This window comes from Ambystoma mexicanum, chromosome 1q, assembly GCF_040938575.1.
Source record: "Ambystoma mexicanum isolate Mex_15411 chromosome 1q, UKY_AmexF1_1, whole genome shotgun sequence".
NCBI lineage: Eukaryota > Metazoa > Chordata > Amphibia > Caudata > Ambystomatidae > Ambystoma > Ambystoma mexicanum.
In genome coordinates this window covers 1,239,503,163-1,239,520,593 of record NC_090922.1, presented here as the reverse complement: position 1 = coordinate 1,239,520,593, position 17,431 = coordinate 1,239,503,163, and the positions used below count along the sequence as shown (strand labels likewise).

At 50.0% G+C, this 17,431-nt stretch overlaps 1 protein-coding gene across 1 annotated transcript in view; it reads left to right on the top strand.

Moving 5' to 3' along the window:
- The window catches only part of USP1 (ubiquitin specific peptidase 1), a 219,495-nt gene that overhangs the window by 71,701 nt on the left and 130,363 nt on the right, over positions 1-17,431 (top strand). The window contains exon 3 of the mRNA XM_069642031.1: positions 16,363-16,470. Coding sequence (XP_069498132.1) covers positions 16,363-16,470 — 108 coding nt within the window. The remainder of the gene's footprint in view (positions 1-16,362; positions 16,471-17,431) is intronic.

The window sequence follows — 17,431 nt, the reverse complement described above, 5'->3', positions numbered from 1 at the left end:
TTATACTTTTACACCTAGCTCTGGTCAGTGTTTGCTTGTGCTACTGGGCCTCTGTACCCATTATGTATCCTCTGTATACTGCCTAACTCTTCTTGAGGGAAGTCTGGCTGCTCAGCCACAGCTACCACAGTGAATCTGTGCGGTGCAGACTGCTACCAAGTGGGTTTACTGCCAACACCTGTAGTCTTAAATCTTTTGCAGTGGTCCCAGAGGGAACTGCACAGGTTTCTGCCTAACAGTGGTTCTCATCTGTTTCGAGTTCTGCTTTTCGGGTGACCTCCGTCCTAGGGTTTTCACCTAGGTGGTGATGGCAGCGAGTCTCGGGAGGGGGGGTTCACGTCTATCCCTACATGGACAATTGTTTGATCAGGGCTCGTTCTCCCGAAAAAGTCCTGGATCATCTCAACGTCACCTGCCACTCTTCAAAGACTGGGTTTCTCCCTCCAATCACAAGACGTCCCATGTGACACCATCTCAAAAGCTCCAATTCATCAGGGCCGTACTGGATACATCCTTGGGGAAAGCGCTTGCAACCTGAGGTGAGGGCTCAAGATATTCTGCAGATGGTCTCCAAGTTTCAGAGTGCCCAGCGTCTCCTGGCCTCTGACATTTTGAGGTTGCTCACACTGTTTTTCCTCTCGAGCTTCACAGCTCTGTCTGCTACTTTCTCCACGGTGCAGGGACCAGTAATCCTTGGTGCGTCCCACAGTCTTATGAAGTGCCTCAGCAAAACCAAGTCCCCAACGCTATCCTGTCCTTTTAATCTCAGTGTCTTTTGGTTCGTTGTCACGGTTGCCTTCTGCGCTGTCTTCTTGGCCTCACCAGTGTCATATCTGGCGAGAGATAAGGGCACTAGCTATCAAAGTTACATTTCCTGGCCTAACACATCTGCACTACTGTCTTTCAGTGCTCTAGTGGGAGGAGCCAGTGGGACTTGCATGCGTCGTCCTGTGACGACCTTGTGGGGCGTTTGGTCGGACCTAGGCTTGCTGCGTAATGCAAACAGTACAAGGGTTAGGCAGTGAAGCCAATTCCTCCTTTGTGCTCTGATTTGTTTTACAATATCTAGTTTTATATAGTGCTACAAGCCTGCAGGCATCTGAGCGCTGAGAAAACAGTTGATGATATTATCCCACAGCGTGGTATTGCGTGGAACTCAATTTATCGAACTTGGATGGATGAAAGGTTGAGTTGGCCCTGCCGGGATTCAAATCTGCATCAGCAGGCTGCACACAGATTTCAAAAACGGGCGCTCAGCTCGTTCTATCTGACCTGCTGCTTATTGCTTCTTTCAAAAGACTGTTCAAGCGTTAACGCACCCCATTTGCTTGTGGGTGATGAACACAAAAGGACTTGGGTTGAATGCCCAGCGACGTGGTGATTTGCTTGAACATCTCATTGGTGAAGTGAAGGCCGCTGTTAGACCGCAGGACCTCACATGCCCCTTCTTGGGAATACTTCCTGGACCAGGAATTTCGCTGTTGAGTGTGTCGGGATGTGAACAGGGACCTGCCTCAATCCATCTAGAGAATGGGCATACAACAACTATCATGTAGCGGTATCCTTGACAGCTTGGATCATGTCAACCTAATCGACATGTAGGTGCTGAAATGGGCAATGCCGGTGGAGGTGTGGATCCTCAACACTCAATGTGGGTCCTTCTGTTAATTGCTTACATATCAAACCGTTCCTTACAAATTCATCCATGTGGTCTGCCAAATTTGGACAGAACCATGTTTCTCCAATACGGGCGGAGAACAAAAGGGGGGGGGGCTCCAACTAAATCTACATTTGTTGGCATTACATTTCTGTTAGAATGCCTATGTTCTGTTAATTCTGTTTCATTAAAGTGCTTCAAATAGTAAGGCAAGTATCCTTATGGAGGAGAGATTTTACTGCGTAGTCAATCCGATGTCTTAAGATACTGCTTTATTGTATTAGCAGTCATTTTATTAAATAGGGCTGCAATTACCTCTCTTCCTGTGTGCGTTGGATAGTGTAACTGTCAGTGCAGTGTTCAATAATGCTAGTGGCATCCCCACTTTCCCTGTTCTGTCGCCATAGGGCGTCTGTGGGAGATACTGTACAACCCCCAACCCTTCCTGGTCCACAGCTCTTTCTCCTCGCTGGGTGCTGCTCCCGTCGACTCCATAATCTGTGTTTCTGGTAACGCGTGGTACCCTGCCTTCAGTATCATGTTTCTTGAAAAATCTTGCATTTGATGTCTCCATTTCTAGTAGTTCTCCTAAATATGCTGCGCATTTTGGCTTCGTTTACCCTTGAGATATGATCTTCCCCTCGCGTGTGCTTGGCACTTATTGCTATCTGCGCAGGGTACTGAATAACATCAATCAATTTGCCCAATAGAAGTGCATACTGTACTGGTGTCCCATCTGCCCTCCTGAAGCCTCTCATCCATCGTGACAATCCTGAGTGTACTGTTGGTGTCACGTACGCAGAGTCTGGAGTATACTGTCAAATCCTTTCCCCTGCTATGCTACAATGCTAATAAGGCCATTAACCCCACTGCTTGTGCTGAATAATGTGATGGCAGGCGAGCACTTGCCACGATCACTTGTTCCATCTTCCCTCAATCTCACCACTGCAGTTCCTGTATGCCTGACCCCATCCATCTGGTCAATTTTCTGTGACCCGTCAATGTACAGCACGTCCCCCCCCCCCCCTCAAGTGAGTCCTCATGTACTTTACGAGTGTCACTGAATTCCTGTATATTCTCTGCACAGTCAAGTGCATATTCGCCGCCTTGTAAAATGTCTGCCAGGAAAGTTGCTGGAATAACAAGTGTGCACCTCACTATCTTTAGTGAGGCGTTTGCTAGTAGTACCTCATACACTGACGTGGTTGTCGGTGTGCTCTTTGGCTTTTGCAGTATCGTAAAAAGAGCCTGCTCCACGTATAGTGGTGGTATATCCCATGGTCATTGCTGCTGATTTCTCTACCGCAAATGTGCGGCAGCAGCTAAAGCTTGTTCGCACTGGTAGTAGCCTCTCATTACTGGGTCGCTTTTCCCACTGTCGTATGCTATTGGCATGTGTCCCAAGCTTGTTTTCTATGTCACTGCTGCTTTCATCACTACTCCGTCAGTGTGTGAGAACAGGACAAATTCCTTTGTGTTGTCTGGGATCTCTAACACTGGAGCCGTGCGTATGGCTTCTTTCAGCTACTCAAATTCCTGTCGTCCAGTTCAGTGTCTTGTGCCCCTTTTGTGCTTCCTTCAGAGCACCCAATTAAGGTCTTGTGTTTTGTATTGTAATCAAAAACCCATGCTCTTCAGTAATTACACAACCCCAAAAATTGCTGCATCTCTCATTGTCGTGGGTTTGGCTGCCTTGCGTATTGTTTCAGTCCTCTCTGGCGTGATCCGTCGGCCATTTTGGGATAAGGCCTGCCCAATGTATAGCGCCTCATTCTGACATTACTGTAGTTTGGCTTTGTTCACCTTGTGTCCTTTAACAGTGTCTTCTCTACACTGGTCCTCTGTCGTGCTGCAAATCAAAATGTCATCTACGTACTGCAGAACTGGGCTCTCCATCTGTACATTGCCTAAGCTCATCTGGAGGACCCTGTTAAAGATAGATGGTGACTCGCAGTACCCTTGAGGAAGTCTTGTATGTTTCCACTTCTGGTTTCTGTACATAACTGAAGTCTTGTGAGTCTGGTTGTAATGGTTCTGAGAAAAATGTGTTTTTCATGTGTATGACCGTGAAGCAGGCAGCTTCCGCTGGAATGTTGCACAAAATTGAAGCTGGATTTGGGACCAGTGGGTACGCTGCTTCTACAAGGTGATTAAGAGGCCGTGAGTCCAGGATGAAATGCCACAACACCCCTTTTGATTATTTGACTGGGTACACCGCAGTGTTGCATGGGGATTCTGATGGTACTAGAATGCCTCGCTCCACTAGTGCTGCAATCGCTTCCTAAATGCCCTCATCTGCTTCTTTTGAGAGTGCACACTGTTTAACTCTGGGTAAAATTGCTCCTGCTTTCAGCTTTTTCACCCCCTTCCAACCCTCCCATTCCTTTCGGAGTCCCCACATCATAAGGACTTGTGGTCCATAGGATGCTGGGCACCTTGACCAGATCCTCCCTGCAGAAGGATGGTGGTTCTTCCATTGCCATCCTCTGTGGTACCTCTCTGTAGTGTATCCTCAGCCAATAAGTCGCACTCTCCTCGAAAACCACCTCAGCCCTTTCTGTCCCGGAATAGCTCTTCATCTGTTACTATAGTCAGCCTGCACCCTTCTGCCACTGCTCGCCATGGTGGTCCTGTCCATCCCATGCACTGCTATCCACTAGTCTTTCACAACCACGGCCTCTAATTCTATTGGAACTATTGTCCCTTCTGCCTCGTCCATGGTATCTCTGGTCTGAACAGATACTCATTTGGGACACATCTTCCTGCAATTCCTGGGAGCCATGCAATTGCAATGTCAGTACCATACTGGAACAGCGCTTCATCCACTGGCACCCGCCCCCCTCTGTCCACAATAATCTTTAAATTATCTCTTACATTGAGTATGTGTATTCCTGGCGTGGAGCATACTATCCCCTTGTCTGTGAATTAAATTGTCATGTTTAATCTGCTCATGTCTCATCCCAATATGTTTACAGGTGTCTGTAAAGTAAAGGCAGAGATAGGTTGTGTTCCCCTATTGAAAGAGAAATATCGTCTGTGAAAGGAACCACTTCCTGAGCCCCAGCAAATCTTTTGTATTCATGGCATCGCCTGACAATCTAAATGCTCCTTCCCGAATGCAGGACCTAGTTGCCCCTGCGTATAAAAGGAAGGAAAAAGTTTGGTCACTTGTCGACACCCCCATGTGAGGTTCCTCAACAGGGTTGGGTGTGATCGACAGGATGGAACACATCAAGTCATCTGTGCGCTGTCCTATTAAGGCTAAAAGGACATCCGATTCCCTGAAAAGGGGTTGTTCCCCCACCATGGTGACCCCTCCCGGTTTTCTATTGGGGACTGTTGCCATCAAGGCCATGTGTGACACTGCCATCATTTTGCTGCATGCTCTCTTGTATCTGTGGCAACTGCTGTGGGTTCCCTCTAATCTGTGGTTTTTTTTTTTTTTAAACTTTGGTTTTATTGACATTTTCTTAAATTTTAGGGCACCAAACATATTCACCTGAAATCAAGTGACAGGCCCGGAGGCCTCCACCCCCCTCCACCCCCACCACCCCAATACAATCCCACCCCCCCAACAAAAAAAAATCCCCCTTCTCGGGGCTTTGTGATGCAAGCTCTATTAGTCTGGAGCTTGGGAGCGAGCATGAGCGTTGACTTCTAGTATGGCTGTACTCCGTCTGCCGATTCCCGGGCCATGGGCGCCCCAACCATTCCCAATTCCACGCTACGGATCAGTGGATATCCCATCCCCAGGTCTGTTGCACCCCATACCAGTTCGCTTGGAAAGAGGCCGAGACATTGTTTACCATTGCCGTCAGTTTGTCCATCAAGAACATATTTTTAACCTTCTGTAGCCATTCCACCTTGGAGGGAGTTTCTGGGCTCTTCCACTTTTGGGCGAGGGCAACCCTTCCCGCTCGTACCATTGTTTCCCACATTCTAGGGTACCTCAATGTGTCCGTGTCCTCTGGGGGGAGGCCCAGCAGCATAGTCAGAGGGTTCTGGGGGAGCAATTCCTCAGATTTCAGCGATCCAGCCCCTTACCTCCTACCAATATGCCTGAACCTTCGGGCAGTGCCACCACGTGTGCCCTCGAACCAACCTGGTCGCAACCCCTTGGGCATGCTGGGGATACACCTGGGAACATTTTTGACAACTTTGCAGGGTCTCTGTGCCATCCCTGGAGGATTTTAAAGTTGTGTTCCATATCCGTGGTAAATAAGTTCCCGTGGAAGGCTATTTTAAATATCCTGGACCAGGCGTCCTCCGAGATCTCTACCCCTGCCAACTTGTTCCAAAAAGAGCGGAACCACCTCCTCTCCCCCAAATTAACAGTGTTCAAAATTTTATACATCCCTGAAACCGCCCCCTTCCTGGAGGACACTGTATCAAGAAACTTTTCAAAGGGGGTCAGTTGTCTCTTCAAATCTTGGCCCCAGAACTGGTCACATAGGATGCCCTTCAAGCGGAGATATTCAAAAATGGATGGTGACCCCTGACCAAGAGCATCCCTCAATTCCTCGTATGGTAGGAATTCTCCTTCCCTAAACATCTGCCCTGCCCATTCCATCCCCGCGTCGGACCAGGACTGTGCACAGCGGAACCCCCTACTGCCCAGCTTGAGGGGTTGGCTCCATAGAGAGGACATCGGGGACGGCCATGACGTTAAGTGTGCTGTCTGGGGGCCCTCCCGCCAGATCGCCCAGAGAATGCCCAATGTTGGGTGGGACTTTAATCTATTCGGAATAAACTTTCGTGGGGCCCATAGAAGGTCCCGAACCTTTAGTGGATGGGTATCCATGTCCTCCAGATAGGACCAGTATGTGCCCAGCCACTCTTTCATATGCTCCAGGAGGACACGCAACTGGGCGGCACGATAGTAAAGCTGGAAATCTGGCAGCCCAAACCCTCCCTCCTCCCTAGGTAAAGTCAGGACAGTTTTTGCGGTTCTCGGTGTCCTACCCTGCCATATAAACTCACGGACTGCGTTTTGGAGGACCCTGAAGGTTTGGTTGGGGACGACCGCAGGGAGAGAGGTAAAGAGCTACAATAACCGTGGAAGAATGTTCATCTTGACTGCCGTCATGCGGCCATACCAGGACAGAATCATGGAGCCCCATCTCCTCAAGTCTGCCGTAATCCCCACCATCACAGGGTCGAAGTTCATAGGGGCAAGGTTGGAAAGGTCCCTGGGGAGGACGACACCTAGGTATCGGATAGAGATTTTCCCCACTGTTATCCCCTCCAACCTGTCCAGGGAGTCCAAGCCTGGGTCTTATGTTCTCATGGGGAGTAGGACCGATTTGGATGCGTTAATTTTGAGCCCCGTGAAGCGCCCAAATGTGGCCATCAGAGACAAGAGGGGGGGGAGCGAGAGCCGCGGGTCCACCAGGTAAGCCAGGATATCATCCGCAAACAAGGATAGCTTAAATTCCACCTCACCTCTCTTAATCCCCTTGATATCTCTGAGCTCTGACTGCAATGGCCGGGGGTTCCATTGCAAGAACGTAGATTAGGGGGGAAAGCGGACATCTCTGCCTGGTTCCCCGTGAGAGGGAGAACGGGTCTGATAGCCTGCCGTTCACCTGAACCCTAGCCTTCGGGGCCCTGTATTGTGCAGCCACCCAGTCCCGGATCTGTGGCCCAAAGCCCATTCTCTGGAGGGTGAGTGCCATGAATCTCCATTCGACCCTGTCGAACGCCTTTTCCGAGTCCAAGGACAGGACGCTCGCGTCAAGATCAGACCTCTGGGCATGGTGGAACAAATCTATAGTTTTTCGGATGTTGTCTGAGCCCTGACGACCTCCTATGAAATCCACTTGGTCTCCGTGGACTAGTTTCGACAGGACCCCCTCTATCCGCCTCCCAATCACCTTAGCCAGGATCTTCACGTCAGTATTCAACAAGGATATCGGGCGGTAGGAGGCACACTCCAAGGGGTCCCTACCATCCTTGGGGAGCACCACTATAATCGCCTCCATCATGGAGTCCGGGAGAGAACCCCCCTCCAACACTGCGTTGAACACCTTTACCAGGTACGGAGCCAGGGTAGAAAGGAACCTTTTATAGAAGACTGAGTAGCCATCCTCATGCCGCTAATCACTCGCTCCACCTCATCCTCGATCACCGGACCCTCCAACCCCTCCGCCATCTCCCTGGAAAGGGCTGGGATCTGTATAGAATCCAGAAACCCCTCGATTTCCTCCTCATCCCCGTTATATTCAGACGAGTATAGTTTTTCGTAATATCTGCGGAATGCCTCTCCTATGTGGGATGCATCGTGGCCTAATTTCCCCTCCTCATTTTTAACTGCTCTCACCATTTTGCTTCTCTGGACCTCTCGCAGCTTCCAGGCTAAGATCCTGTCCGCCCTGTCCCCATTCTCATAGTACCTCTGTCTGACCAGCTGGAGACTTCTCTCGGTTTTTTGGAGGAGTTCCTTCAACTGGAGCCTGTAATCGTCCAGGGCGGCTATCCTGTCATGGTCTAAGGGCTCCGCAGGGGAACCCCCTGGTTGGAATTGGGCAATTTTCTCCCTCAGGCACCTTTCCTGGACGGCCCTTACTCTTTTTTTCCCGGGCTCCTATTTTGATCAGGACTCCACGCAAGGTGGCCTTGAAGGCGTCCCAAAGGGTGTGTAGACCTACCTCCCCATTGTCATTAAACTCAAAAAATTCAGTGATGGCCTCAAGTACCTCCTGCGCTAGTACCTCATCTTTTAGTAGAAAGTCATTACACTTCCATCTCCCCCCCGCGGTCACTCAGCCCTTCCCTCGCTATAGGAACTCTGACCAGGTCGTGGTCAGACCAAGGGACCGGCTCAACTCGGTAGCCAGATATAAATGGGAACAAGGACTCATCCACCAAGATGTAGTCTATTCTGGAAAACGATGTGTGGATTGCTGAGTAGTACGTAAAGGAGGGGGTCTCGGATCTAGGGGTCGGGACCGTATCCACCAGGCCTAGTTCTGAATTGACCCTCTGGAAGGTTCGGGCCATGATTTCATCCGCTGCCCTGGGGATCTGGGGGCCTGTTCGTTTCCTGTCCCGGATTGGGTCCAGGACCATATTAAAATCCCCACCCACCACCACCGTACCGTGAACAAAAAGTTTTAGTTTATCCCTCATCTCCTCCCAGAACTGTGCTTGGCCTTCGTTTGGGCCGTAGATGGCCGCCAGGGTGAGTGGGGCCCCCTGCAGGGCTCCCCGGACTAGCAGATAGCGGCCCCCCGGGTCTTTCAATATGGTTTCTTTTTCGAAGTTGACGCCTCTAGCTAATAGTATAGCCACCCCTCGTTTCTTTCCCTTGTGGGAAGCGCTGAAGACCTCTCCAATCCCACCACCCCGCAATTTGGGTTCCTTCCCCAGAGGCCAGTGGGTCTCTTGCAAGAAGAGGATGTCGAGCTTGGCTCTTCGGAACTCCCTACTAACCAGGGATATTTTCGTGGGGGAATTTAAGCCCCGAACATTGAGGGAACCCACACCCAGGGCAGGCAGACTCTCAGCCATGATCTAAGTAATCTTCCCTCACGGTCAACAACTTTGTAACGCTCAATCCCGGTTGCTCTTTGAATTGTGCTTTGAACTCCCCTCTTCCCCCCACCCTTGCCCCCCGGGAGGGCATGTAACAAGGCCCTAACTGCCCCCCTGCCCCAAATCCAAACTGAACCCCCTCAACTTTTGTGTACCCTCCCTCCCCGGCGTCCAGCCAAATAGTTCCGCCAACAGTGGCTTTTGGCCGAACCACCAGCCTGCCCCCTGTGGCCAGGCTAATCGCCCTTGAAGCTGATCCTCTTGAGCCCCCAAACCCTCCCACGGCTGCATTCCTTTTGTGAGACCCATATACTTGCTGTTCGTGGGGATGCAGTTAAAGATTAAACCTCCGACTCCTCCAAATGCCATTTAGATCATAACGGTTCGAGTCTGTTCTCAGTCCTCGGAATCGTTCCGACTGCCTTCCTTTGCTGGAGATGGGGTGTTCATTTTCCTACATTTCCGCGTCCCGGTTGCTGGATCTCGACCTGAAGCAATCTGTCTTCAATATTATCCACCCTTTGGTCCATTTTTTCAAACTTCTGTGCAATATAAGAACGCATGTCCCTGATTTCTTGTAAAATTGAGGCGAAGCCCCTTTCCATGGCTGAGGAGGAAGGGGCTGGGTCTTCCGACTGGGCCATGGTTCTTTTCAGACTTGTACCTTTGTTGCCTTTTTTGCCCTCCTGGAAGCGATATTCCTGCAGGGACTCCCGCCAGCTCATCAGGTGCCTTCCCGTGGTCCACTGTCTGGGCCTCAATGTCCCTGGCGGGGGGTGAGACCGTTTTCCTGGGGACGTCAGCGGGGGGGCCCCCAAGACCAAGGGACCGTCCACTCGGGCAGACCCGTCCCGGGCCGGCTCCAGCCGGAGTTGTAGAACGTTGCGGGGGGGGGGGCGGGCACACGCCCCACCGTCACCCGGCGGGGGCCTCACACCCCGTCCGAACTCCCCGTGGGGGATCAGGGCCTTTACTGGGTACCCCTTGGAGGGACGCCGGGAACCCGGAAGCCTGTAGGGCTAGCTGTTTGTCCGTGGCTTTTTTTTTCCCCCTCCTGGGGGGGGGGGGGGAGGGAGCCACCCCCGGGCGGGCATACGCCCCACCTTCGACAGGCGGGGTCTCACACCCAGGTAACCCCCCTGTCTGGTGGTGCTAATGTGTTGTGGGGGGTCTGGGGTGGGCGGCTCGTACCTCCGGTGTGTTCCAGGGGTCCGCACCTGCCGGCTACAGGCGAGGGGAGGGCCCCTCACCTCGGCCCGCACGCCCGCAGTGAGCGGTCCCCGGACCTCCTCTGGTTCTGCTGTCTTCGTCTTTCGTTGGGCTGTGGCAGCCCGCGTTTGAAGATCCAGGGAGGTGGGGGGGCCTCACACCCCGACTTGCTCCGTCAGCCTCGCTCAGTCCTCGTGGGCCGGGGGGGAGGCACAGGTCCCCAGAGCCCACCTCCGGACTCTGGGTGGGTCCCGCCGTCCTCTGTTCGGGGGAAATCCCTGGGCGTATTCCACCAGGCCGGGGTGAAGCGCGTGGTGAGGGAGCGCGTCTCCCGGACCACGGTGATGTCTTCGGGCCGCCTCAGACCCGGTCCCGTACCAGGTCGGGGGAAAAAAGCTAGTCGAGGGGAGGGGGGCGGGCCGGGCTAGGGGCCCGCCAGGATGTGGGAGGGGCCCGCCTCTCCTCCGGCTCCGTGGCCTTCCGGGCCGCACTCTTCTCCCAGTGCGGGGTAATCCCGGGTCACTATCTTCCGATTCCCGGGGTCCTCGGATGCCGCTCTTTCGCCCAGGGGGTACTCGGGGGGGGGGGGGGGGATGGGGGGGCTCAATCCCTTACAGAAGCCCGGTCACGGCGGGAGCTACGCACTCAGGCAGCCATTGCCCGTGCGCCCCCTGGTGGCCTCCCTGTGGTGCTTTTTAAATGCTGTGGTACGGGTGCTTGCATCTGTGATACTTGTGTAATGGGCTGGGGTGCCTGCTGATGCACTCTCTTGTCCTTGCTGTAGCTGTGGTTGGTCCTGTGTATAATCGTCCTGGTCACCCTGACATGTTTGCTGGTATTGTGATCCCCAATTCTGCTGCATCCCCCTCCTTCTGCAAGCTCTCGAATTGTGTCCGATCTACCTGCACGTACAACACTGTGGTGGCTCTTTCCTTTGGAAACCCCTGCATAATCCCCTGTGCCCTGCTGCACCTGCTGCCCATATCCCCGAAACCCCCCTGGGAAACACGCTTGGTTATGAGGTATCTGTCCAAAAACACAACCCGTCGAGGCCCCCCTCGTCCTCTGAAGCCTTGCTGCATGTTTCCCACCCTATGAATCCTCCCTAACACCCCCAAATGGGTGCCGGTGTGTACTGCTGTTGCTGTGTCCCCGCGCTTGTTATCACCGCCCTTTCTATAGCGTACTTCGATAGTTTTTCTGTACTATTTTCGCTTCCTCGAACTTTCTTTCCTCTGCCTTTTTCTTTAGCTTCTCTTGCAGTAGCCTACACTGATGAAAGATCGTAAGCTTTATTTCTGGCCAAGAATTTCCCTCCATGCCCTCAATTTCCTTAACTGCTTCTGGATCAGTTCTGGCAGACCCCGGGATGATGTGATAAAATGCTGCTACTGTTTTGTCCATCGAGTTTCAAGGCACCAAAGCTCTTGGATCTGAATGTAGTGTAAGGGGTCTTCGTCTGGTTCCATTTTGCAAGACAGAATTGCACCGATGTCTGACATGTCTGGATATTGTGTTCTTAGGGCTTGCCATACGGCAGCCCTGCAATTCGCGAACCGCTGTGTTTTGTGTCACTCCGGGGAACCCCGCCCTTTTCCATAAATCTGCAGCTTCCCTGAGGATCGCTACCAACAGTCCTTTCACATCCCTCACTGCAATCCTCTGACCCGCTTTCATCCTTTTCTTCTCGTATATGCACTTCCCAGCGACCGCTGACAACAATGGTAACCTACATTTCACAATCTCCTTGTCGATGTGCTTCCCTGGTATATACCGAGGTCGCCCCTCCCTTTTCCCGTAAGGGCATCTGTGCAAACCCTACTTCCCCATCCGTGCTTTTAGTCAATCTGACATGTCTGTCCTCGTTCCTAATGTCTGTGTATACGTGTCTTGGTTCTGTTGTGTATTCGAATGTTGTGGGGGGGGGGGGCGCGGTCCTTTCCCTGGAACATACTATAGCTGTCTCATTATGTATAGTGCTAGGTAATCTGTTACATAGCTTGTCTACTGACTGTGGTGTGCGCTCCTCCTTACTGCCTCCTGTGTCACCCCTGCTCTGTACTGTTGTGCTATCTGGCTCTGCTCCCCCGCCCCCGTTTTGTCATCTGCCCGTTCTGTTGTCCATTGTGTCTTTACTGCCCTTATTGCGTGCTCATCCTCCTCTGTGCACACGCTCTTGCCAATCTTTCCACCTGCCACTTTTTGTTCCCTCTATCAACTTGCGTTATTCCAGAGGCAGAGGGAGGCAGCAGAGCAGGAACTCCTCTTATCCTCCTGTCCCACTGTTCCCACTCCTCTTCCTTTCTCTGCACTCCCTTTCTATCCTTTCTTCTTTCTGCACCTGCTTTCTCTTCCCCTCTTCTCCTTTCCCTGCCCTCTCGCTAACCTCTCCTCCCTTTCCTTCTCCTTCCTCTTCGCTTCCTCCATTATCTCAGCCCAAGCATTAACTTCTCTGCTTCCCTCAAGGCTTTCATTGCCTTAGTTGCCCCCTCTGTCTTCCCTTCCAACTTCAGGAGGATCTGTCTGCCTATACATTCATTTGTGGCTATGCTTTGCTCCTGGTCCAGTGGTTAGCTGCCCTGTCTCTGTCCCTCTTCCCTAGTGTATGCTGGCGGTTTGTCTGATTTGAAAACCCCTCTGCTGCTCTTAATTCTTGTAATGTATACATCCCTTGATCATTGTCTGTCATCGAAGACCACGCTCGGAGGGACATGTTGGGGAGCATAAGGCGGGGGTCGCGGGCCCCTGCACCTCCTGCTGGCTCAGCATCCACGGACGCCTTGCTGTGTCCCCCTGGCTCTCCTGGAAGGCCAGAGCTCGAATAAAGCCATGCGGCTTGCTAGCGTCTTCCCCCTTCTACGTACCCTGTATTGTCAGTAGTGGTTGCTGCACATTTTAGGAGAAACTTCTGCAAGGAGGCCATGGTTTAGTTAACTTCCCCTTGTGCCCTTAGACCATTCTATGCTATATTTGCAGATTTTGTCCTTGTATGGTGGGAGTGTCTAAAACACAGGTGCTGTAGGGGCGTGTCACCCCTGTACCTCGCTACACGCCTCTCTGGCACCACACCCTGCCAGGCATGCTCTGCCCCTTTCACAATTGCTGCTTCCTCTGGCACTCCCACAATCTTGCTCATGCGCCTTCCGTGCACCGCCACTTCACCCTGTCTACCAATACCAAGTTTTCAAAATGCTAGCTACTCACCGTCTCGTGCTCGGTCTATGCACAAATCTTGGGGTGACGTCACCAATTCACTAACCACATAACTCTGAGGTCAAAGACTGCGTACAGTGTTATAGCCAGTTACCCCAGAATACACAAAATCCGAACAAGGGAAGCCATTAAAGCAGAATGGCCTGGAGCAAGACTATTCATCGGTACTGCAATGGCTACCACAATGGTACATTGCACTAACAGTGCAGAAAAATAGCTTGCACCGTTGGTGAATTCCAAACTCAACAGCTGTCACCAGCCTACTTTCTAAAACCAGTGTAAGATGATATAATCACCCTAGGGAACATATCTGATTTAATATCGCCCCATTTGACCAAGGAACATATACTTGAATAATCAAAAAGGGTTGCGATGGAAGGGGACTTTTAAGTCCTTTGGACCACCAAAATTATTCAGTGATCCAACAATAAAAATGAGGGGAAAGTGAAAGCCCTAAAGTGACCCAAGAATTTCAAAAATTGAAATGGTTTTCCTTTTTGTTACGTACTTGGTTGGTTACGACACTCCATCACAGACCTGTTCTTCTAGGACAATCACTCTCATGTTCTGTCATTGTCCTGTTATCTTAAAATATTGTGAAAAGAACATTGAAATGTTAGCTGTAGCATCTACAAAATCCTATTTTGCGTGACCATTTTGTGTGATGTGTGTACATTTTATTGGGATTTGTGAAGCGCTTTCGTCTAAACACTGTACAACTATAAAAAGGGTACAGCAAGCGAAAGGCAATCAAAAAACGGTATGTGATCAGGAGGCAGCTAAGAATAAGAAAGTGACGAGAGGGAATGATCTTGAGTTGATTAGAATATATAAAAAGGAGACGCATGAATCTCTGGTGTCAGGGAATTTGATTTTTAAGGGCCAGAACGGAAAAAGACCAGAAATGTGAGAGGACGGAGGAGGTTTTGGGGACTGCGAGATGATCGGTGCAAAGAGGTCCGAGTGGGGGATTTATGGAGAGATCCAAAGAGTTAGGGTGGCGCAATGCCATGGTAAGACTAAATGACATTCAAAGAAAGTGAAACGGTGGAGAATCGCAGCGAAGAGCAATGGGAACAAGAGGTGGATTTAAAGGACCAGTGGTAGCAGTAAGACGAATGGCAGTAGTAAAGACCGAGCCGGAGGGGTTTAAGATGATAGGAAGACCAACTAGAAATGCACACAGTAGTCTGACAATAAAAGATCGGCTGAGAAATTTGATTTAGCTGCATGAAAGGATAGAAAAGGAAGAGCCAGCAGATGTTGAAGAAATGGGTATAACCGATTCCACTAGTGGTGGAGTTATGAAAGAATGTTAAAGTCAAATCAAATGCGACTGCAAGATTGTGAGGTGTTAACTAGAAGGAGAGGGAGTGAAAGGGAGAGGTGATGCATTGGATGATGGGGGAGGGGAGAAAAGGGTACTTTTTCTTCACCCTAACCGTTCCCAAAAAAAAAAGAGGACATCCAGGTTTGGACAGAAACAGACCGATACAGCAGTGAAGGGAGCTGCAGGATTAGTAGGAAAGGAGAATTTGGTATAGAAAGGACACACGGTTAAAGGATTCTGTAAGTGATGCAAGAAGAACAGTATAAGTGTAAAGGATCAAGAACTGACCTTGAACAATAGAGGGTGGGTGAAGCTGTGGCTGGCCAATAAGACCAAATAGGTGTGTGCAGAGAGGTAAGATTGGAACCATCAAAGAACCGAACCAGTGAAGCCAAGGGAGGATCGAGCAGCAAATAGTTGGGTAGCCAACCGTGTCAAAGGCTGCAGCAACATCGGAGACTGAGGATAGAAGAGAATTTATGTTGAGCAAAGAGAATTGCTGACATGGAGAGCTGTTTCAGTAATGTGCAGGACGAAAACCAGATTGTGTGATCGGCAGAAAAGAGTAAACGTCAAGATGCGAAGAGATTTGAGTGGACAATTTTTGCTAGGAGTTTGGGAGTATTGGGAGAAGAGAAAGGCTGGAAAGAGTAAGGGTTAAGGGAAGATTTTTTAAGATGGGTAGAACCATATCATGTTTGAATAGTCTATGAAAGGAAGAAGTGGAGAGTTCATGAGAGATTTTGAAGGAGATCGATCGGGGGATAAGGGATGGGTCAAGAGGAAGCTCTGGGCTGGGCACGATGAGTTTCGGTTGGTAAACAGGAAAAGGAAGCGAATGCAGCAGATGCAGGATAATAGGGAGATTGGAAGGGGGGGAGAAGAGCACACGTAAGATCATAGAGTGGAGACTTGGGGGTGATGTGAGAATTGAAAAGTAGTTTTTGAGCGAAGTGTCGAGCGAAGAGTGGACAGAACGATTATAATGGAACATGTTTTTTCTAGCAGCCGTCTGCTGTACATAAGGAGGAATGGTGAGAGTGCACAGAAAGCCATGGCTGAGGGGGTTTAGATCATGAAAGAAGGGACAAGATGAAAAAAAAACCGTGGTAGAGGAGAGTATGCTCTAAAGCTGAAGCTGCTAGGTCAGAGGCAAGGGTGGTAAAGAGTTGGGAAGAGCAGAAGAAATTGAAGATGCAAACTCGTAGAGATCGCAAGTCACAGCAGTGAAAAAAAGTGGGGAAGAAGAGGTGGAATGTCTATTCGGGAGTTGAATAGAGAATGAAAGAAGGTTTACACTCAATATGCTGTGGGTATGGTTGTATTTTAGGTTGTCTTGTTCCACTTCTGTTGTTCCTTTACTGGTACTTTTTGGGATCGTGTTTAAATATATATCATATTTCTTCTCCCACTTTGGTAGGTTCTATATTATTGCCCTGGATTTGCACCTGGAGTGAAGCAATTATTCCAAACTGTTTCAAAGAAGAAAACTACAGTGAAATGTGAAAAAGATGATAATATGGAAAAGGTAAACTATGCAATTGTTCATAATTAAGGTTTGTTTTTCAGGAGATTGTACTTCATGTTGCAGATATACTCCACTACATTCAGATGCTGCTTGAATTACATGTGTACAATTTTGCACATTTAGAAATTGATCACAACAGGCATATTTAACACCTTGGTGCCCCATACTTTGTTTCCCACTGAATATAAGGGCTGTGTACGTTTTACTCCCAGATCGTCCCATTTCCTCCAAACTTATAGTATGTACCTCCATGGGGACAGAAGCTGAGCTTTTTTTGATCAGAAAAATAGCCCAAGTTGAAATGTGGATTGGAACACTACCTAGATCACCCGCAAGTTCTTTCAACCTTGCTTGGCCGTCTTTAAGCATGTAGATCTTTTTTCAATAGTGTCGCACCATATTTCTATTTAAAATGTATTCACTCTCTGCCTTACATTGATCTACCCTGCTGGCCTATGCTGCAGCAAGCTGGTTTCTCACTGCTGCTTCTGTGACAAGCTTTTCAGTGGTGGATCCCTATGTGCTGTGCAGATTTGTTAGGCCAGGAGTATGTGTGGGTTCTTTGCACCTGCTGCGTCAAGCTGTTAGTCGAATCACTTAGTGACTAACCCATTGGGGGAATCAACCCCTCCTTCATTCTTCGGAAATTTGTCACTGGCAAAGCAGGGAAAATCAAATAATTTGAACCCTTTTTTTCCTTCACTCGGGATTAGTTACCTCTGGTCCCTTGTACGGGCGGGAACACCAAGAACCTTCTGACTAGCCAATGTTTCACTGGCACCTTGAGTATCCACCTTGTAGGTCTAATGCCAGCTTTCGAGTGCTCCAAGGCATCTGGCACTAGAGGGCTTTTCAAGGTAGCATCTCTTGATATACTGCTTTCATCAAAATGAGATGTAGATTTGCCAGCTCAGTTGTCAGTTGATGGACTTTATTTCAAAGGTATGAGGTTTACCGGTAG